The 22,964-nt window shown below is 38.8% G+C and overlaps 1 protein-coding gene across 2 annotated transcripts in view; it reads right to left on the bottom strand.

The window, feature by feature from the left end:
* Positions 1-22,964, bottom strand: part of GSAP (gamma-secretase activating protein) — an 82,768-nt gene that overhangs the window by 35,850 nt on the left and 23,954 nt on the right. For both annotated transcript variants that reach the window (XM_056118192.1, XM_056118191.1), the window contains exons 9-14: positions 18,693-18,797; positions 17,751-17,810; positions 16,211-16,254; positions 15,106-15,191; positions 6,711-6,788; positions 5,935-6,012 (exon numbers count right to left, since the gene is read on the bottom strand). In XM_056118192.1, the coding sequence (XP_055974167.1) occupies positions 5,935-6,012; positions 6,711-6,788; positions 15,106-15,191; positions 16,211-16,254; positions 17,751-17,810; positions 18,693-18,797 (451 nt within the window). The remainder of the gene's footprint in view (positions 1-5,934; positions 6,013-6,710; positions 6,789-15,105; positions 15,192-16,210; positions 16,255-17,750; positions 17,811-18,692; positions 18,798-22,964) is intronic.

Genomic DNA, 22,964 nt, shown 5'->3' on the forward strand with positions numbered 1-22,964 from the left:
AATTTATGGCTATGGTTTCTTTCTAATGGATGGTGACTTTATATAAATCTAAATGATCTCTAAGAGCCAATGACAAAAAAAAAATCAAGAAACATATCATTCCTTAATCTGACAGGCTGGGAAAAGCTCCTATTGGGGCTTTTCTTCCTCCTTCCTGCTAATTTGGGGAACTCCCTTCATTTCCCCAATTTGTTCACCATTGTTAACATCATAGTCCATCATCATCATCACTGTTGCCATCATCATCCTCATTTTGTTTATGGAAATTTCCAACTGATATTCATCAGGACTATCCCTAGAGGCATCCCAGCGCTCTGTGGAGCACTGATTTATTCCCTCACAAACCAAGCTGCCAAACTTCACACCTTCACAGTCTCTGCACTAGTTTTGTAGCAAGAACGTTTGTACACATATTGAGCAAAAGTGTGAAAAGCAGTTTTCTGGAGAATGAGCATAGAGTAGCTCTTATCATTAATATTTCCACAATCTTCGAAAAACAGACTTCCACCTGATAGCAGTGAGTATCATAAGGATGAGACATTTAGACTGCGAGTCAGGCAGTCTTTTTATTTTCCCCCAAGAAGAAATACATACTAATAATAGGTATTCTGACGAGAGGGGAGTAAGAGGGGAAAGCAATGAGGTAAAAGTTGTACTTTCAGTTGTACCGAGTTTTAAATCATGCAAAAGAGCAGAGTTCAACTGTTTGCAATGTTATTACAACATTTAAGTGGAGAAGTATGAACAACCTCCTAATTGAGCAAAATAGTATCATTTTAGCCATCAAATAACCTAGATTCACTCCTACTCCCATCCTTTAAACAGCTGCGGAAGGTAGAACCATAGACTTGAGAGATGCATTTAGAGCATCTAAGGGTGTTTCAGATTACCACAATCACTGAAGCAGTAAGGAAGGAGGGGGCTCCTGTCTTCTGGTGAGTCTGGGCATGTTAAATCGCTCATGTACCAGATACCTCACATGAAGTACTCTCACCTCTTACTAAAGTTATCCATCACAGAGGCAGAGTGACGGCTAAAACATTCCTGTGCTTACACAGAGGAAAATGTAGGCAGAAGCCTCCATGACATTGAAGCTAAAATCATCTTTAAGGATGAAACACCAATGACCAAGCAAATGGAAACAAACATAAACAAATGGGACTACACTAAACTCTGAAGCTTCCGCACCTCAAAAGAAACAGTGAGCAAAATACAGAGAGAGCACACAGAATGGGAAAAAATATTTACCCAATACCTATCTGATAAGGAGTTAATATCCAGGAAATACAAGACACTAGTAGAATTGTACAAGAAAAAAAACCTTCAACCCCGTCAAAAAAATGGGGAGAAGAAATCAACAGAAGCTTCCTCAAAAAAGAAATACAAATGGACAAAAGGCACATGAAAAAATGCTCTACATCACAATCAAAACAACAATGAGATGTCATCTTACACCACAGAGACTAGCACACATCAAAAAGAACAACCAGTGCTGGCGTGAATGTGGGAATAAAGGGACTCTCTTTCGTTGTTGGTGGGGATGCCGACTAGTTTGAAAACAATATGGGCATTCCTTCAAAAACTTGAAATTTAGCTTCTATATGACCCTGCAATACCACTTCTGGGACTATATCCCAAGGGAGCAAAAAAGCACAGTAGAAATGACATCTGCACCTATAAGTTCATTGCAGCACTGTTCACAGTAGCCAGAATCTGGAAACAACCCGAGCGTGGGAGAACAGACGACTGGTTAAAGAAACTTTGGTACATCTACACAATGGAATACCATTCAGCTATTAGGAAAGATGGAAGTCATTAAATTTGCTTGTAAGTGGATATTTATGGAGAGTATCATGCTAAATGAAATGAGTCATAAAGAGAGGGACAGACATAAAATTACTACACTCATTTGCGGAATATAAAACAACATAATAGGAGACTAACACCCAAGTGCAGTAGAGACAGGGGCCAGTGATATTGCTCCATGGTTGAATGCCTGCCTCATGAGCTGGGAGAGAAAGCAGCTGGGATAGAGATGTGATCATTAAGGCAATGATGGTCGGAGGGATCGTTTAGGATGGGAGATGTGTGCTGAAAGTAGATCAAGGACCAAATATGATAGCCTCTCATTATCTGTACTGCAAACCATAATGCCCAAAAGTAGAGAGTATGGGGCAAATTGTCTGCCATAGAGGCAGGGGAGGGGCGGGGCATGGGGATACTGAGGACATTGGTGGCGTAAATGTGCACTGATGGAGGGATAGGTGTTTGATCATTGTATGACTGAAACTCAAACATGAAAGCTTTGGGGCTGGAGCAGTAGTACAACGGGTAGAGCATTTGCCTTGCACTCGGCTGACCCGGATTCTATTCCCAGCATCCCATATGGTCCCCTGAGCACTGCCAGGAGTAATTCCTGTGTGCAAAGCCAGCTATGCATCGCTGGGTGTGACCCAAAAAGAAACCCAAGCACAAGAATTTGTAAGTATACAACTGTACCTCATGGTGTTTCACTAATAAAAATTAAAAAATAAAAGAATCTTAAAATGGGAGAGAATTTTGGATTGTCCAGGTGGACTTGATTTAATCACAAGTGTCTTTGAAGAGGCAGATGGAGATTTGAGCCTGAAGATGAAAAGGGAAACAAGGGAACAAAAGAGATGAGACTGATGTGATCACAAGCCAAGAAATACTAGTCTCCAGGAGCTAGAGAAGGCAAAGAATGAATTCTGCCCTGGAAACACCACAATCCTACCCCTATCCTGAGTTTTGTCTGAGATGCAAATTTGTGGTGATTATTAAGGTGGCAATAGGAGAAAAATTGAATACTCCTGACAGGATATACTAAAAGAAAAGTGGGCACCCACCTCATTATTTCTGATTCTCAGTTTAATTATCTCTTAAATGGGGCTATCAGCAAGAAGAGTTGGAAAGATCAAGAGAAGTGAAGTACTTTTATTAGAACATAGCATTCATTGAATATGTTAGTTTCTGGATATGGGTTTGTAGCTCAGCTGTACAATAATTAACTTGCAAGTGTGGGGCCCTGGGTTTACTCCATGGCACCATGCCCAAAAAGGGTAGCTTTTTTAAAGCAAATCTTTCTTATCTAAAGAAATTTGGTTTTATGGAAAATTTCCTCAAAACTCTCTTCTTTGGTATTTCAGCCACTATTATGTCCTTTTTAAAAGGGAAATTGCGTGCAACTCCTAGCAAAAACAACACACCAAAACAATACTCAAAAATGCAATGTCATTATCAAAAATGACCTAAAATAGTTTTAACCTTAGATATAGTTTTGTGCCTGGAAATAAAAATATGTTTAAGAAGGAAAGATGAATTATATAAGATGATCTGTTTTAACAAAGCCCAAACTAGGATTATGGCCTTTCCATACTTTGAAGACCGTAGATTAGATCAGGCCTACCCTTTCCAAGATACATTCCCAGGCATTTTTTAAAAAGTAAGGTCTATCTTTGACTTCATAAATGTTTTCTTTAGTGGAAAGTTTCCCACATCATTCTTGAGATGAGATATTGATAGAGGACTGATGATAAGAATCGAGTTCCAGACCCAGGAAACCTATTATACTATTACTCTTATACTAGGAGTAATTTCTCATAGGTTCAGGACTCACATTAAAATTTGCCATGTGCTCAAAATCCTCTATGACATTGAAGCTAATGGTATCTTCAAAGATGTCACGCCACTGGCCAAGCAAGTGAAAACAGAGATAGACAAATGGGACTATCTTAAACTAAGAAGCTTCTGTACCTCAAAAGAAACAGTGACCAAAATACAAAGACAGTCTACAGAATGGGAAAGAATATTTGCCAAATACACATCCGACAAGGGGTTGATATCAAGGATATACAAAGTGCTGATTGAACTCCACAAGAAGAAAACAACCAAACCCCATCAAAAAATGGGGCAATGAAATGAACAGAAACTTTCTCAAAGAAGAAATCCAAATGGCTAAAAGGCACAAAAGAAAATGCTCCACATCATTAATCATCAGGGAGATGCAGATCAAAACCACAATGAGATATCATTTCACACCACAAAGACTGGCCCACATCCACAAGAACAAAAGCAACCAGTGCTGGCGCGGTTCAGCCCTTTTGGAAAACAGTATGGACGATTCTCAAAAAATTAGAAATTGAGCTCCCATTTGACCCAGCAATACCACTCCTGGGAATATATCCCAGAGAAGCAAAAAAGTATAGTCAAAGTGACATCTGCACTTGTTTGTTCATTGCAGCACCCTTTACAATAGCTAGAATCTGGAAAAAACCTGAGTGCCCGAGAACAGACGACTGGTTAAAGAAACTTTGGTACATTTACACAATGGAGTACTATGGAGTGGTTAGAAAAGATGAAGTCATGAAATTTACATACAAGTGGTACTACATGGAAAGTATCATGTTAAGCGAAATGAGCCAGAAAGAGAGGGATAGACATAGAAAGATTGCATTCATCTGGGGAACATAAAGTAACAAAATAGGAGACTAACACCCAAGAATGGCCGAGATTAGTACCAGGAATTTTGCTCCATGGCTTGTAGGCCAGCCACACATGCTAGGGGAAAAGGGAGCTCAGATAGAGAAGGGAGCACCAAATAAAGGGTTTTGGGAGGATCCTCCCAGGACGGGAGAAGCATGCTGAAAGTAGACTATAGACCAAACATGATTGCCACTCAATGCCTCTTTTGCAAACCACAACATACAAAAGGAGAGAGAGAAGAGAGGATAATGCCCTGCGACAGAGGCAGGGTGGGATTGGGGGGGATGGGGGGTAGGAGGGATACTGGGATCCGTGGTGATGGGAAATGGGCACTGGGGGAGTGATGAGTATTTGATTACTGTATAATTGAAACCCAAGCACAAAATTTGTAAGTCTACAACTGTACCTCATGGTGTCTCACTAATGAAAAAAAATTGCCAAGTGCTGGTTTTCTTGGTATAAGATATCTCACCTCATAAAGAACATCATTCAAAAATAGTTATTTAATAAACTATCATTTGGGATCTCAGTTTGCTTAGCTTCCTCAGATCACTTTATTCATAGCAACTTTTCTTTCTTTCCTCTTTTTTTCATGAGGAGGGAATTGTTTGGGTCCATACCTTATGGAATTCAGAGCTTACTCCTGGCTCTGAGCTCAGGGACCACTGCTGGCAGGGCTCAGGGAACCATATGCGGTGCCAGGAACTGAACCCACATCAGCCATACGCAAGGCATGCACTTTACCTGAATATCCTCTCCAACTTTTCTTTTTAAAGATATTTTGCCTGCCCCATATGTAGGTAAGCAACTATTTTATTGTTGATTCTTGTGCTAACCTGTCTGTGCTTTACATGCCAATTAGCCCTGCAAAGCAGCTTTCAGGAGTTACAATAAACCCCTTCTTTATTTTCTTTCTCAGAGGCCCTTGATATGCTCAAACTTAATACTCAAGTGCCCTTAAATCATATTTACTCAATGAAAAAACTCACTCAAGCTAATCCAATAAATCATTTATGGGAGTTGGAAGCTTTTAGCAATTAGCAATGGAGAATGGACAATTTCCCAATGGCCTTTGTGCTCTCTGCAAACAAAGAGTAACACGGTACATTATTTCTGCTATGTTATGAAGTATCTCATTCACTGTCATCATTTTTTCACCAGTAAATGCTTGTTTAGGATTACTAATAAACCATATGAAAACTCCCTGTGTTGGTTCTCTACACAGAGAGATAAATCTCCCCACACTCATCAAAGGCTGATAGAGTGGGAGGTGGTGCTTCTAGAGAAAATCTTTCCTTGTCAGACTTGAATTTCCCCACAATTTGAGTCCCAAGAGGCATGAGAAAATGGGGTGGTCAGAGAAAAAAGTGAGCTATAAAAGGCTGCAGTGTGCTATGAATCAGAAGCAAGAAATGCCTTTCTCTCACTCACCAAGATTGAGAAAAGTAATGCCCTTTGTCACCTGTGAGTCAGCATTCCCAAGAGCCACTGTGAAGGTCCTACTATGCCCTGTGGAACAAGAACATTACGTCAGGAAAAGGAGGTTAAGAAACCAAGCTGGAATTTCACCCAAAGCAATGACTATATAATACTGTCAGTTTTACTAGTTATGAACCAACAAAGCAAGCAACAAAGCAATGGGACTTGCTGATTTCATGGTTCTCCAAAAGTTTCCAAAAGCCAGCATCAAAAGTGGATTGCTTTGAATGGATCAGATATTTTTATACAATCAGAGATTTTAACATTTTTTTAGGTTGTGCTGGGAGGGAAGAATTTGAGGGAAACTACTTGAGGACTGAAGCAATGGAGTCAGCTGAGTCACTGATCTTTAAACTTTAAGGCTCACTGCTACACTCTTGTCATCATTAACACTCTGAGTCTTCCAAAGTCTACCTTTAGAGTTAGAAAGAGGATTAGACCATCAATTAAACTCTCTCCTAGGCTTCCCTCTCCACTTTTCTAACTCTTAATCTTCAGAAAAGTTTTATTTACTCATTTTAATCATTAGAAAACCAGGTGAAGACTTTCCACAAAATCCCAAACCTAGACATTAAAACATGGTAGGTGTCTAGCCTTTTCTGTTTTGGTGTTTGGTCCTTATCCATTGGTGTGCTTTGGCCAAATAAAGTTATTGGAAGATAATATTTTGCCATTGTTTAGTAAAATTAATGCACAAGTGAAAATACATAAGAATAAATGAAAAGTACCTTTATGAAAGTAAAATAATGAATACGTGATTTGTTCCCAAGAGTCAAACTTTGGGCTGTAACATACACATAAACTTCCTAGAAGAAAAAGGCAATTAATTAATGCAGTTTAAAAGAATCATAGACAAATATATTTTCTAAGTCATTTAATCTTCCATCTATTCCTCTAATGACCCACCTGGGTCATTTTATTCCAGGGTCCAGAGATACAAAATAGCATAAGTGGGGACCACAGTATGAGACTAGTAGAAAGCCAATGGATGGGGTAGAGGGACCACAGGAAAAATAGGTCAGAAGGGGGCCATGATTGATTAAATATGGAGAAACACTGTTTTTGATATCCTGGCTCATCTTACTTTATAGCTCATTTCTATTTGGAAATGATCTATTGACTAACTGCTAAGAAATTTTAGTTCCACAACTACTCAGAACACACAATTAGCTACCTATTGTGATATATCACTGAAGGACAGGACTATGAACAGAACCACACTCCTCTGTATGAAATTGTGCGAGTCTAGACAAGACCCTAAAAATCCAAGCATGTCTCCTGCTATATAATATATGCAGCTACAGGAGATCGTGCTATAGTATACCCTCTTACCTAGCTTGGTAATTACTAATACTTATAAACTCTAGTTTGTGAGGAGGAGAAAAGTCTTCTCTTACAGAAATTTTCCAATATTGTTTATCTATAATGACAGGCAAACTGGGCTAGACTAATGGGAGCAAATGTCGTGTGCAAGCCCATACCCACCCATTCTGGGGTTACTGAGAGCACATGGGGACATAGAGTAGTCTTTACTGTGCCATCACCTCCAAAGACTCTCCGCCTTCCTACCTCCATCAATATGTAAGCTACACATCAAATATAGCAGCTGTTACTTTCTAGATAGATTGACTTTATACAACGACTACAAATGAGGACATTATGCTTAAACTGATCCCACTTCTATTCCAATGCTAATGTTTATGCTACTAATTGAGATTTCCAAAATGGAAAGGAACTTGATAAGGGGATTGGAAACTTGGGTTCTAGCTAGCATTAACTACATGCATGAATTCAATCACTACGGGTGATCTGCAACTACCTCTATTACACTTATTCCTTCATTAAAGAATCATATTAGGGAAGGGAAAATCTCACTTTCCCTAAGAAGTGTATTTAAGTACATCTATGAGCACTATGTTATGATACTTATTATGTGTGACTATTTCACATGGCATTAAAAATTTCAATACATAGGGGCCAGAGAGATAGTACAGTGGGTAAAAAAAAAAAAACTTGTCTTACATTGACTGAACTGGGTTCAATCCCTGGTACCCCCTTTAGTCCTCTGAGCTTTCCAAGAATGATCCCTGAGCACAAAGACAGAAATAAGCTTTGAAGCTTTGAGCATAGCTGGGTGTATCTCCAAAACCAAAAACAATAACTAATTTATTTCATTTACTGGAGCAATAGCACAGCGAGTAAGGTGTTTACTTTGCATGCGGCCGACCTGGGTTTGATTTCTCAGCTCCTCTCCAAGAGCCCGGAAAACTACCAAGAGTATCTTGCCCACATGGCAAAGCCTGGCAAGCTCCCCATGATGTATTCGATATGCCAAAAACAGTAACAAGTCTCACAATTTGTTGTGAGATGTTACTGGCGCCCGCTCGAGCAAATCGATGAACAACAGGAGGACAGTGCTATAGTGCCTTATCTAAAATCTGGAGAATGTGACTCAAGTGGTAAAGCACTGACTTGCATGTGTGAAGTCCTGGGTGGAACCCTAGCACCAGAGATTCTGTCAGCAATGGCCCCATCCCCCAATCAATACCAGTTGTGCACTCCAAAAAAATACTATGTTATTAGAACTGCATCTGTACATCTTATTGAATTTTTTTAACAGAAATAACAAAGATTATGAGATAAAAATAGCATCAACTCTATTAGCTATAAAATTACTATTTTGGTTACTGAGTACATAATGATAAGAATTTTCCTTTAAAATTATAGCAGACTCTATAATAAAAACTAAGAATAAAGGTAATGTTATACTAGAGCATAAATTAAAATAATAATTATAAGAGTTACAAAAGTCTTATAATTTTTTAATTATAAGAGTACTACGTCAATGATTTTTATAAAGTAAACACACATCCAACCAAAAACTGCTGGTTTACCTTGAGCTATTTATTATGTTCTGTGATCACAAGGAGAAAGAAACTTTCAGCAAACACAGTTAAAACTTTGGACACTCCAGCAGAAACAGAAATGAAAACAAAATACTCTACTTTTTCCTTTCAAAGTAGCCAAAGTTTCAAAATGGTAATAAAGTCTTGTCAAAGAGGCAGAAGAAAGAACATTTTAAAATAGTACATAAAGAAAGTGCAAACTAATTCATCTCTCAACTAATTAGGTCCCAAGACACTGTTCAAAGGGCTGGAGCAATGACCCAACATGTGTGGGGTCTCAGATTTGATCTTGGTACCTCATGGTCTCGTGAGCACTATCAGGAATAGCTTTAAGTGGGTCCCAGAATTCCTGGGGGGTGCTCAATAGAGAATTAGTTACATTCCTTTTAATTACTACAAGAATTCCAGTTAAGTCTTTTAGTAATGTATTCTGAAAAACTAACATGAAATATTGACCATGTAAAGTTTATCATCTTGACATTTAGCAAAATCCTCTATACCCCGTCTCTAAAAGAAGGGAAGTTTCTGTTTTCCCTCATTTTGAAGAAGTTAAAGAAGATACAGAATAAATATACCTAATTACACACTTTGGGAAATATAGGCAGGTCTCCTAAGCAAACATTTACAAAATGTAGACTGTAGTTCCCTCCCCAAGTTTAGTTCCCTCCCTTTTTTCCAAAGGGAAAAAAGACATATCAAGGTAGAATGGGGGTGTACAGGCTCAGCAAATTTGTCCTGCAAATTTTTCTTCGATAACAGAACTTTTCTACTGCTGGGCTGTCCTGTGTGCTTATTTGTGGCAACTGAAAGGTTAAAATGCACTGGTATGTCCGTGGAATTGCTTTTTCAATTTCCTTAATTTTAACTGCAATGCTAGTGGCAAGGGTATGAGACAACGTGGTTCCGGAGACTGAGCTCTCAATTCTAAGAGGACACAATACTTATGCGGACTCACAGAAACCTGGGTCCCAAAACAGCAACACAATCAGAGCCCCCAGAGTTTTGGTAGTTTCCCAAGGATTCTAATGGGCAAGCAAGATAGAGAACCCCTTTCTGAAAATCCTATCTGAACTAGAATCATGATTTTGGGCTTACTACAATGTAGGGTTTCAGGCAAGCTCCTCTCTAAACCTCAGTTTACTAGCTTGAAAAAGAAAATATAAAAGATACTCAATAAAGTTCTTCGGTGACAATTTCTTAGATGACAATGAAATGAAACATGAAGTAAGAGAAGTTTGGATTTTGTTGTTGTTGTTGTTGTTGTTGTTGTTGTTGTTTTTGAGCCACACCCAGCAAGTCTCAGGGCTTACTCCTGGCTCTGAACTCAGGAACTACTCCTGGTGGTACTTGAGGTCCATATGGAATGCCAAGGATCAAACCAAGGTCGGCCTTACCTACTGTATTATCACTCCAGCCCAAAGAAGTTCTAACTGCCTATGAAGGGCAGGTTGCTCTTATTATAACTCAAAAAAAAATTATTGATATTTCCAAGTTGGGTGAAGTCACAGTTTAAAACGAAAACAAATGAACAAAAATCCTAAGCTCTTAATGGTATAGTCAGAGATGCTTACTAAATGATGGAGATAACATCTCAGAGTTGGCTAGCCTACAGTAAATCATTTGGACAAGAAAAACGTTATGGATGAGGTTTTTGCAGGGCAATTTTCTCATTGTAAAAGGTTCTATCAAATGCTAAAAAAGCCTAACTGTCGCAACTTGTAGTGGTAAAGCATTTGCCTTCCGTGCAGCCAGCGGAGCAGAGCCGGGTTCGATTCCTCCACCCCTCCCGGAGAGCCCGGCAAGTTACCGAGAGTATCTCGCCCCCACGGCAAAGCCTGGCAAGCTACCCTTGACGTATCCAATATGCCAAACACAGTAACAACAAGTCTCACAACGGAGACATTACTGGGCCCACTGGGGCAAATGATGAACAACAGGAGGACAGTGCTACAGTGCAGTGCAGTTGCAACTTGTGAAAACAACTCTAATTATCTGAATAGGAAGAATCCAGACTTTTCACCCTTCACTGCCTTCCAGTAGGTGGAGCCCAAGAATTACAGCCACATGCAGGCCACGCACCACTGCTCAGAGGACAGGTTCAGGACAGACAGGCCAACAGAGAAGTGAACAACATATTTTCTTTTTCCCACTGCATTAGCAAGTATCTGATTTACCTTCTAGTTGAAGTAATTAGAAAAATCCATGTGAACGTATAAGCATAATACGTAAGCATCTGACAGTGGACGCAGTCAACCACCCCCTATGCACTCTCACAAGCTGCCATCCATATCTTTTTCTCTAGTTCCTTGGTAGGCAGTTGATATTGTTTCCTGGACCAGAAAGATGCAGGACCAAGATGCTTCTTAGGACGTAAGGAGCTTTGTGAAAAGGACAAAGAAGTTTCTGAGGACTAATGTGTGACAAATGAATACATTACAGCATAATCATTGGTACAAGAGCTAAAATAAGTTGCGTTTGTAGAGGGCACTGAGTCTATTGCTATGGTTCCCTTGAATCATACTTTGTGATCTTCAGATCAGCAGGAAATTAAGCTGTTACAAAGGGAGCTCTAGAGGGATTGGAAAATTTGCTCCTTTCTCCATCCATACATCACTAGAGTTTTGTTTATTTGAATCATTGAGCTAAAAATAAATGGGGGGGGGGAAGTAATTCATAAAATACAAGAAAATACATGAACTAACACCATACTTGTTGAGAACCAAAAGGTTACTTCTCTTACAATGTTTTCAAATGTCAATTACAGTCTAACGTCATCTGCATTTATCATTTCCAGTTCTACCTTCTCTTCTAAATTCCAATCCTTAAAAAACTCATCTCCAAAACAAAATTTATTTTCTGCTTTTCTAGGCCCCAGAACAATTATTTCTCAGTAAATGAACACCTCCGTTGACCTTCTTGCTTAAGCTGTGAACCATTCCTAAGGTCAAATTGGAACCCAGTTCTTGCCACTTCATTTCTAGTCTCCCCAGCTCCCCCTCCAGGACAAATGCCAAACCCATCTACTTTTCTTCACTAGGCTGCCCATCTACTCCAAATCAACTCACCTTAAAAGCACAATTACACTTTATCCAACCTGCTCTCCTCCCCACTTCTTCTTTTACCTTCTCCTCCAATCACTTCCTCAACAGCAGACATATGGGGTTTTAAAAACTCTCATCTAACTGTGTCACTACCAGCTCACAACATTTCAGTAAGGATTCCTTAAATCAAAAACTTCCATGTGAAAAGTTTTAGGACAGTACACGATGCCAAAGCTTTAAGAAATTACTAATGCAATGTTCAAATGCATGTTTACAAGGTGGAGAGCTACTGGCTACCCTCAGCAGATACCCCAATTTAGCATCACAAATAGTAGGACATCCTGATATTACCTGCCACCTGCCTTGGTGTACAATGAAGTTTACAACTATGGAACAGTCTTAACAAAAATGTTTAACCTCTCTGCCTTTAGACATGACTTCCTATTTATATAAAATTAAAAGGATAAAGGAAGTGAATCACTCTCACAAGACAACAAAGGGTTGAAGAGATGACTCCAAGGGCTGGAACACACCTTGCATGCTGGAGCCTCTGGTTTGATCCCCAGCAGTGCATTGTTCCCTGGTACTGAGAGAGGAATAGTGCCCTAGTACTGCCAGTTGTGGTCCCCAAGTCCCCAAAATACAATTAGACAAATCCAGATAGTGATAGTCTACATTCTGCAAGGGAGAACGATCCTATACCTGCTGAACTCTTTACAGCGTTAATGTTGTAATATGGAAAATAAGGCACAGAGGATAGGAGGTGGAAGCTGCTCATTTTTAAGAGATTACAAGAATCAAACAAGTTAATATACAAATCTAGATGGACCCTGACTTTAAAAGTGATGTAATATTTGTTTATATGCACATACACTTATATATTGAGTACTTTAAAAAATAACCATGAAAATTTATTAAAGAGTTAACTCTTTAATTTCTCTCAGTGATTATAGAATTAAATTCCTGTACACATGTCCTTTGCCTTAAGATATACATCCTGAACAGTATTAGTTGGCAATAATCACCCTGGACAAGAACTGCATGTTGAAAGCAAGTAAAGGGATATAGATGATAACCTTTCAGCATCTGTATCGCAAACCATAATGACTAAAATGAGAGAAAGAGAAAGAGAAGGGAGGTGCCTGCCATATAAGCAGGCTGGGAGGTATGTGGCTTGAAGGGGTGGGAGGGAAACTGGGGACATTGGTGCAGGGAAATTACACTGGTCGAGGGATGGGTATTGGAACACTGTATGGTTGAAATGCAATCATGAACACTTTTGTAATACTCTCACAGTGATTCAGTAAAAAAAAAGATATACATGCTGAATAATTTAGTGGTTAAAAGCCATTATGTTGGGCAAGAGGGAAGGCTCAAGGTCAAGCAGATGCTTTGCAGACAGGAAGCTAGGTTCAATCTCTGGCACAGCAAGGGTCGCCCAACAACCAAGTCCAGAACTGCTCAAATACCACTACAAGTGGTCAAAGCCCTCCCCCCAACCCTAAAAAAAATGGCTATGAAGATTTACTAATTAGAGGACCTAAATATGTGGCTCAGCATTCGCCTTGCATATTTCAGGACCTGGGTTTTATTTCCAGCCCATATACACACACAAAAAAAAGATTGAACAATTCATTATTTAGATGAGTATTAAAGTCAGTGAAGTGTTTTCACCAGACTTGTTCAATATAATATGCCTCTTATTTTCAGGTATTCTTTGTTCCCCTCTCTATTTTAATTATACGCAACAAATGTGTATTAAGAATAAAAACTGTGGGGCTAGAGCAATAGCACAGCAGGTAGGGCATTTGCCTTGCCCGTGGCCAACCCGGGTTCGATTCCCAGCACCCCATATGGTCCCCCTGAGCACCGCCAGGAGTAATTCCTGAGTGCATGAACCAGAAGTATAACCCCTGTTCATCGCTGGGTGTGACCCAAAAAGCAAACAAAAAAAAAGGATGAAAACCATACACTAATAACTTTATGGAAATGTTTGATTATTGCTTTTGACTACTTAGTCAAAGGATAACAGCATGGTTGTTAAAACAGCCAAGTACAGGAGCTGGAGAGGTAGTACAGTGGGTAGAAAACTTGCCTTGTAAGTTCAATCCCCACATCTCATATGTTCCCCCAAACACTGGCAGGAGTAATTTCTGAGTGCAGAGCCAGTAGTAAGCCCTGAGCACTGCTGGGTGTGGCCCAAAAATAAATAGTAGGGGCAGAGAGATAGTAAAATGGGTAGGGCACTGGCCTTGCACACGACCACCTAGACTTGATCTGTGACATCCCATATGGTCCCCTGAGCACCACCAGGAGTAATTCGTGAGTGCAGAATCAGAAATAACCCTTGAACATGGCCAGGTGTGGTCCAAAAACTAAACTTTTTTCTTAAAAAAAAAAAGTTTCCATGTACATAGGTTTAGAACAGTAGCTTTCAACCCTTTACTTCCAGCCAACACCTGTCCTGCACAACAGTCTACAGACCAGCTGGGAGGTGTGTGGCTTGAAGGGGTGAGAGGGAAACTAGGGACATTGGTGCAGGGAAATAACCAAGAGAGCAGTTATAACCAAGAGAGCAGACCAGTGGACCAGCACCAGTCTTTGGACAGGTGTCAAAACAGTCTGATTCAAGGGTTGGAGAGATAGTTTAGCAGATATATTGTTTGCCTTGCACATCATTGACCTAGGTATGAGCCCTTGTACCCCATATAGTTCCCTTAGCATCACCATAAGTAATTCCTGAGTGCAGAACCAGAGGGAACCCTGAGTATCACCAGGTATAGCCTCTCAAAAAAAAACAAAAAAAAACCTTATTTAGAAAGCACCAAATGCAAAAAAAAAAAACCTCACAACATTGTCATCACTGCATGCCATTTATGAAAAAATGAAGAGGTGAGATAATGTAAAAATATCAAATACAATTCCACTCCTTCTATTACAATAACACAAATAATAGTAAGACAATAGCCCTATTGACTATAGCTTCTTTTAATCAGATAGCAGATGTATGAAATTATTACAGAAATGATCATTTGGTAAATAAAAATTCTTATGATCACTTATGTAAGAATGTGGTTCTATTATACTTATTTTCCAGGATCCACATAAATAAACAATGATAAATGTCACATAAAACTCAAGTAAAATTATGTTGATCAATACTACCCTGATTATACCTGTATGGTTGGTAAAAACATAAAGGCTCCAGTGTTCAGATAACTTTTCTTGGTCTTGAAGATTATTACACCCAAAGTTGACTAGTCTAAAGCAAAGAATAATAAATTAATACAATAAAAATAAGTTCTCTCATAAAGGACAATAGTGATCATTACAATATACCCAGAGAAATAGAGAAAGATTCCTAGAATTTTAGGCAAAAACTATTGACAAAAATGGAAATTATAACTGCAAAAAATACATCTTCCATGGCACATAAATGCCATGCCCCTACCAACAGAAAAATATATATTACATTGAACTTATTTTTTTCTGGTTTGCTCGAGCAGGCCCAGTAACGTCTCCATTTGGAGACTTTGGTGTTACTGTGTCTGGCATATCGAATACTCTCAGTAGCTTGCCGGGCTCTCCAAGAGGGGCGGAGGAATCGAACTAGGGTCGGCCATGTTGGCTGCGTGCAAGGCAGACGCCCTACCCGCTGTGCTATTGCTCCAGCCCTTTTCTGGTTTAGAGTAATACATATACTGTTTAAAAATAAGCACAATTAAATTGATTATATGATGAACTGCAGCTAGTGAAACATATAACGTTTTGGGATTATCACTACTCAAATTCGAAACAACTTTCTTCTTTGACTGACATCCGCATATCTTCATTTTTCAAAAGTCATGCTTTTATTACAAGTAACTGGGTGGAGGGGGGAAATCTTGCCTTCCATGTAAAAGGAAAATAGAAAAAAGGTAAGAAATAGCATCAGCTAAGTTACCTGTGAACTGACCTGTGACATACTTTTTAAATGGCAACACAAAATGGTTTTTTCTTTAAATTCAAAAAGTAGCTCATTGATTCATTTAATAATAGGAAATAGATTACTTCATGAGTCCAAATAAATGAAGGTGCCATACAGAAATAAATGGCTAAGGAAATCAATACAATTGATTGGGCACATGAATGCTGTTTCTACTTCTTAGGAAGAATAGAAATAGAAAAGAAGATATACACACAGAATATCAAATTATCCTTTTATCTGATACCACAGAATAAATATAATCATTCTGCCTGAAAATGTCTATAAAATTTAATGACAATCTATCAATAACTTACTTAAATCCTGAGTCACTTAATGATATGTCCAAGGGTGCTTCAAACTGTTAATCAGGAGAAAAGAAACCCACAAAGAACATTAATTGATGACAGTTCTGAGACGCTGATGCAGCCTGACAGTACTGTGCTTGTTAAGTAAAGAAGAGCTCACTTAACCACATTTCCTTCAGTGCTTATCCCCAAAACAAGCACAAAAAGTCCTTTCTAAAACAAATAAAACAGAATGTGGGAGAAAAGATCAGAAGAGTAAATAAAATTTCTGCAATGGTATAATACCATTTTATATTAGTAATATTAGTCCTAGTCAAGAGAATAGGTACACACTATCTATCACAGATAAAATTATTTGCCTTATTTCACTACAAGACCAAATTACAAGGAGACCAAATTATTAATTAAATTATACCTCTATTGGCTATATACCTGATTTTCAAATTCTCTAGACTCACAAATCCTTCTCAGTTCCATGAGTTATTAACCACTTAAATATATATTTCCTAAAGATCACATCTATTACCACACGTTTCTTTTCGTTAATTATCTATATTTTATTTATTAATTTACTTTAATTGAATCACCGTGAGATACAGTTACAAAATTGTTCATGATTTGGGTTTCAGTCATAGGATGTTCAAATACCCATCCCTTCACCAGTGCACATTTCCCACCACTAATGTCCCCAGTTTCCCTACCAATACCATCTTCCATTCCCTGCCTGCCTCTATAGCTGCCATTTTTCCTCCCTCTCCCTCTCCCTCTACCCCTGTCTCTCCCTTCCCCTCCCCCTCCCTCCCTCTGGTTTACAATGCAAGCACTGACAGATTATCATGTATATCCCTTTACTATTCTCAGGACACAATTCTTGTTCATAGTGGTCATTTCCAACTCTCATTGTCATAGTGGGCTCTTCTCTATCCTAACTCTCCTCTTCTATTGTGGCAAGAGTCCAAAAGTGGACCAGTCCTCCAGGCCCTTGCTTCTAATCTCCTTGTAATAAGTCTCATGTTGTGTTTTTTTTCTTTTTTATATCCCACAAATGAGTGCAATTATTCTATGTCTGTTCCTGTCCTGACTCATTTCATTCAGCATGATACTTTCCATGTCCGTCCATTTACAAGCAAATTTCATGACTTCATTTTTCCTGGTGTCTGTATAGTATTCCATTGCACGTTTCATTTTGTGGAGAGCCCCCCGCCCCGAGGTGTTTGGGAGGCGCCAGAACTACTCCTGGCCATGCTTGTAGATACATTTGGTGCCAATGATCAAACTCAGGGGCTCACTCCTATGAGGCATGCTGAGCCAACTCCCTCATCATCCTACTTGTTTCTTTAATATGATGTATTCAATTAGACATTTCCTGCCTGCTTTTCATTTATAACATTTATTATAGAGTTGAAACCTTGACAGGGCAGGAATTATTTTATGCCTCTACAAGTGACTAACACAACATTAGGAATTCTATTTTTATCTTCAACAAAAGCATCTTTTAAAAAGAGCCAATGTGATAAAATGTCATAGCTTCATCATTCTCTGCACTTACCATTAAATTAAAGTTCTCATTAGCATAAAACTGAATGCATTTCAAGACACTTCTTGATTTCTAAAAGAGAAACCAGTAGATGACATTACAAACAAAAATAAATAAACGCATTTAGGAGAGAGATAGAGACTGAGAATGAGTGAGAGAGCAGCAGCCAAGAAGGAGCTATAAAAACTTTGTTATTGATTTTAATAAATCTTCACTGATTGGCCATCAATGAAGATCAGCCACTGGTAGGTTACAATGATGATGTAAAAAGTAAATTGTCCCTATCAAATTTCAGTTGATCGGGGACTGAAGTGAGATAGCACAGCGGTAGGGCATTTGCCTTGCACACAGTCAACCCAGATTTGATTCCCAGCATCCCATATGGTTCCCCGAGCACTGCCAGGAGTAGTTCCTGAGTGCAGAGCCAGGAGTAACTCCTGTGCATCGCTGGGTGTGACCCAAAAAGCAAAAAAAAAAAAAAAAACCTCCAGTTGCTCTCATTCATATGGAATATAAAAAAGCAAAGTGAGGAAATGGATTGTATCCAGTGATAACAAACCCTTGATCTCTGGCTACAGAATCAAGGTTACCAAGTGGTGAGAAGGAAGGTCAAAGGGAGGTAGGAGAGGAAGAAGTGGACTTATTTTTTGGACATCAGGACAATGGTATAAGGGCTTGGGTGGTGAAAGTATAGTAACTTTGTACACCAAAAGCATTAACACTCCTGTAACCATGTCACTTAAACTATAATTTTTTAAAAGAAAAATAATCATTCCTATAAAAAGGACAGTTTTCTTGCTTGTCCAGATCCATTATATTTAGGCCAAAGAAAAGTGAAACTAGGGAAGATCCCAGGATACCTTCTGTTTCTAACCCTCAGCAGTTCATCCTTCCGACATTTGTTCATTTGCAATAGCTTAAAGGAACTATATCAGATAAAAGACAAGTTTTCACCTTCAGATCAATGTAAAATAATCTCTGCTCCAACGTATCCCACTGAGCCCAAACAAAATCCTCAGCTACTCTCTCTCTTGGGAGATGGGCAGAATTTTTAATAACCTGCAGAGGCAAGCAAGACAATTTCAGATAAAAAATAACCATTTTAAAGTAGAATATATGAATATTACTTTTATATATCCCATAATACATACATTTTCATAATTTATTATTAGAAGCCTCTACCTCTAATACATTCACATTGACAGTCTTTCCCCAAAAAAACCTAACACATAATTTTATTACTTGCTCTTCCCAAACACATTACAATAAATCATTTCATTCATGTTCCTAGTTCGACACACAAGGGCTGTTTGAAGGCAAAACCACCCCGACTACAAATGTGTGGCTGCATTAACGGAAGATTTGGAGCTTCCCCTTTCCTGCATCTCCTTTTGTCTTCAGTCATGAGGTATTTGCTACCAAAGAAAGAGCAGACACTGACGCTGACGGAAAGCTCATGTGTAGGTGTGTAGCTTACTGGACAATGATCCCGGATCTGCCATAATCTATTTACATGGCTTTGGGCATGCTTCTGCCTTTATGTCTTCTCTAATGAATATAATGATTTGGCCTTCTCTCAGCACCACTTAGCTACTTCACTTCAGGTATGGCCTCCTGTACAAAATCTTCCCTTACCTGCCCCCAAAAAAAGTCAATCTCCCGATCTCTATATAGCTATGGGGCCCCAGCAGGCTTCTATGACAGCTACATTTTAATGAATGTCTCCATCAGGAGACATTCAATGGCATTGGACACTCTGGCTTCTCAATGTCTTAAGTAATACATAAATAATTCTAGTCTGTAATCAAAGGCATGATGGTTTAAAAGTAGGACAAGGAATACAAGTGTACACTGCCAAGGCTACACAAGAGTATAACAGGTATTAAGAATTCACTTTCCAAAGATCAGACACACTGCTTTTCCTGACTTTATACTACAAATCCTACAAATCATAGCTGGAACAAATGCAGACTCACAGATCAATGGAACAGGATTGAGAGCTCAAATTAAGATCTCAGATACGTGGGCAACTGTACAACAAGGGGGCTGAGTGCCTGAAGTGGAGTAAAGAATGACTCTTCACAAGAGGTGCTAAAGAAAGTGATTAGCCTCATGAAAAAAAATGAAAGGAAGAAATAAAGAAAAAAACAAAGGAAGAAAGAAAGAAACTAGACTCTAATCACACAAAGTTAATTCAAAATTTATTAAAGATCTTTCTATATATCAGACTTGTATCCATTAAATATGATACCCATTATATGAGAAAACATAATGCTGACCTCAGATCAATGTACAATGAGGCAACTCCACCAGCAAAAGAAAAAAAACCAGAAATAAACAAATGGGACTGTATCAAACTTATATGCTTCTGCATGGAGAAAATCAATGATTCCAAAAAGGATCCTACAGAAAAGGAGAAAATATGCACACATCTAAGATTTATAAAGCCCCCTTAAAATCTCAATTACAACAATAAAAACACAAACCCATCAAAAAATCGAAAAAGGAGCTGAACAGATACTTCCTCAAAGACATAAAGATGGCCAACAGACATATAAAAAAGTGTTCACTATCAATGATTATAAGGGAAATGCAAATTGAGCACCAATATCATCTCATAGTGAAAGCAGCCTATACCAGTAAGAATGGAAACAACCAGTATTGGTGGGGATGCAGTGATAAAAGGGCTCTCATTCACTATAGTGAGATTGCTGCCTGGATCAGCCTTTGTGGAAATGGTGTGGAGATGCCTCAGGAAATTAAGAACGGAATTTCTGTATAACCCAATGATTCCCTTCCTGGATATCTATCCCGAGATTAGCTAAAACATTAATCTGCAAGAGATATACACACCTATTCAATGCAACACAACTCACAACTCACAACTCACAAGGTCCAGAATATACACACCTATTCAATGCAGCACAACTCACAACTCGCAAGGTCCAAGTGCCCAACAACAGATGAATAGTACAGAAATTACTATATATATATATATATATATATATATATATGCACACACAATGGGATACTACTAAGCTATGAGCAAAGATGAAATCTTGCCATTTTCTGCAACCTGAATGGAACTGCAGGGGTTCCTACTAAGTAAAGTAAGTGAGAAAGAAAAGATAAATACCAGATGATATTGCTCATCTGGGTTGAGTATAAAGAAACAAAGCAATTGACTACAAAATCCCTCATGGGAATAAACCTTGAGATATTGCCAACAATACAGCAAACTGAGGCTTCCAAGGAGAGTAGGGCTGGGAGAAGCACCATGTTTGTGTGCATTGCATTTAGGTTGAAGGCAAGTGATGCTAACGAGAATGATTCAAGAGTATTTGCTATAGACCCAACATGATTGCCACTCAATTCCTCTTTTGCAAACCACAGCACCCCAAAGAAGAAAACAAAAGAGAATGCCCTGCCACAGAGGTAGGGTGGGATTGGGGGAATGGGGGATGGGAGGGATACTGGGATTAGTAGGAGTGGAGAATGGGCACTGGTGGAGGGATGGGTACTCGATCACTGTACAACTGAAACCCAAGCACAAAAATCTGTAAGTCTACAACTGTACCTCATGGTGTTTCACTAATAAAAAAAATTTTTTTAAAAAAGAGTATTTACATAATTCTTGGGCAGTCTACCTTGCACCACTTTTATGCAATTTGTTAGGTTGGGGGGAAGTTGGGTACGCTTTCAGAAAAAAAAAAACATAACTCTAGTGACCTCAAATCCATAAGCATTCTTGCTGTGTTCCTGGTGGAAAACAATATGATATCACCAGCAAGGATTTTTGTGAAGAAAATGTGGAATCCTACACGGTAAGAAGCTGTCATCTAAGCTTGCAAGAAGAGAGAGAGTGCCTCTGATGCTGGTCCATAGATGGAGGAAAGGCCAGGCAGTAACCTTGGGCAATCAATGTCCTCCTGTGCTCTGACAAGGCACCCTGTCCACATCCTTTCTCTTCCAGGAGCCCCAAGTCAGGCAGTTGTTGTCTATATCCATGCCCAGTGCTGACCCTGACTTTCTCTTCTCTAACTTCTTATCTCTGACTTTGGGACTCAGTTTATTTCTCTTCTGACCTCACCCTTTTCTGACATCTCACCACATCCTTGTCCTCCATCCATTTAGTTATTGATGGCCCAGGGCTGTAGCCACACATTATTGGTTCACTTTTTTCTAAGTCTCTGGATTTTAGTAGAATACACAGTTAATAAATAACATTATTATTTCATTTTATTCACATAACCATAAAATTATGGGCTGGAACGATAGCACAGCGATAGGGCGTTTGCCTTGCACGCAGCCAACCCGGCCGAGCTGGGTTCGATTCCTCCACCCCTCTCAGAGAGCCCAGCAAGCTACCGAGAGTATCTCGCCCACACAACAAAGCCTGTCAAACTACCAGTGACATATTCAATATGCCAAACACAGTAAAAACAAGTCTCAAAATGGAGACATTACTGGGCCCACTGGAGCAAACTGTTGAACAACGGGAGGACAGTGTTAACCATAAAATTTAAATCTTAAAAGATTATTTTATGCAGACTATTTAGATACTGAAAGATAAGATTTTAAGGTCCATTATATATATATATATATATATATATATATTTATATAAACAATATTTAGGCTACACTTGGTGGTGCTCAGATTCAGAGCTTAGTCCTGGCTCTGTTCTCAGGGATCACTCCTGGCAGGCTTGGGGGACCATATGGGGTATTGGGGATTGAATGCAGGTCAGCCAAGTGTGACTGCAAGGCAAACAGCCTACTCATTATATTATTAATCTGGCCACTTGGTCTATAATGTATCAAATTTATAAATTGTCAAGGGAAAATCAGTACAGTATAAAAACAGGCAAGATAAAACTTAAAGAGAAAAATTCAAATAGCTAGTGAGCATTGTAGATGCTCAAATTCACCAATATTAAGAGAAGCACGGACAAAAATTATATTATCAAGCTATGTCTACCAAGTTAAAAATATTTCTAAAAGGCAAATATTCCTATTATGGGCGTTGATAGAAGAAAAGGTACTCACACTTTGTTTCTAAAACTGTGAAATGTTACACTTTTTTTAGAAAATAAACTGGTAAAATCTGATGAAATAAAAATTAACATACATTCATCAACACAAATATCCAATTTCTGAGGACTTAGTCCAAAGAAATATGTATCCCAAATATGAAAAGCTACAAATGTAAAAATCCCTTGAGACAAT

This window comes from Sorex fumeus, unplaced genomic scaffold (assembly GCF_029834395.1).
Source record: "Sorex fumeus unplaced genomic scaffold, SorFum_2.1 ptg000037l, whole genome shotgun sequence".
NCBI classification, from domain to species: Eukaryota; Metazoa; Chordata; class Mammalia; order Eulipotyphla; family Soricidae; genus Sorex; species Sorex fumeus.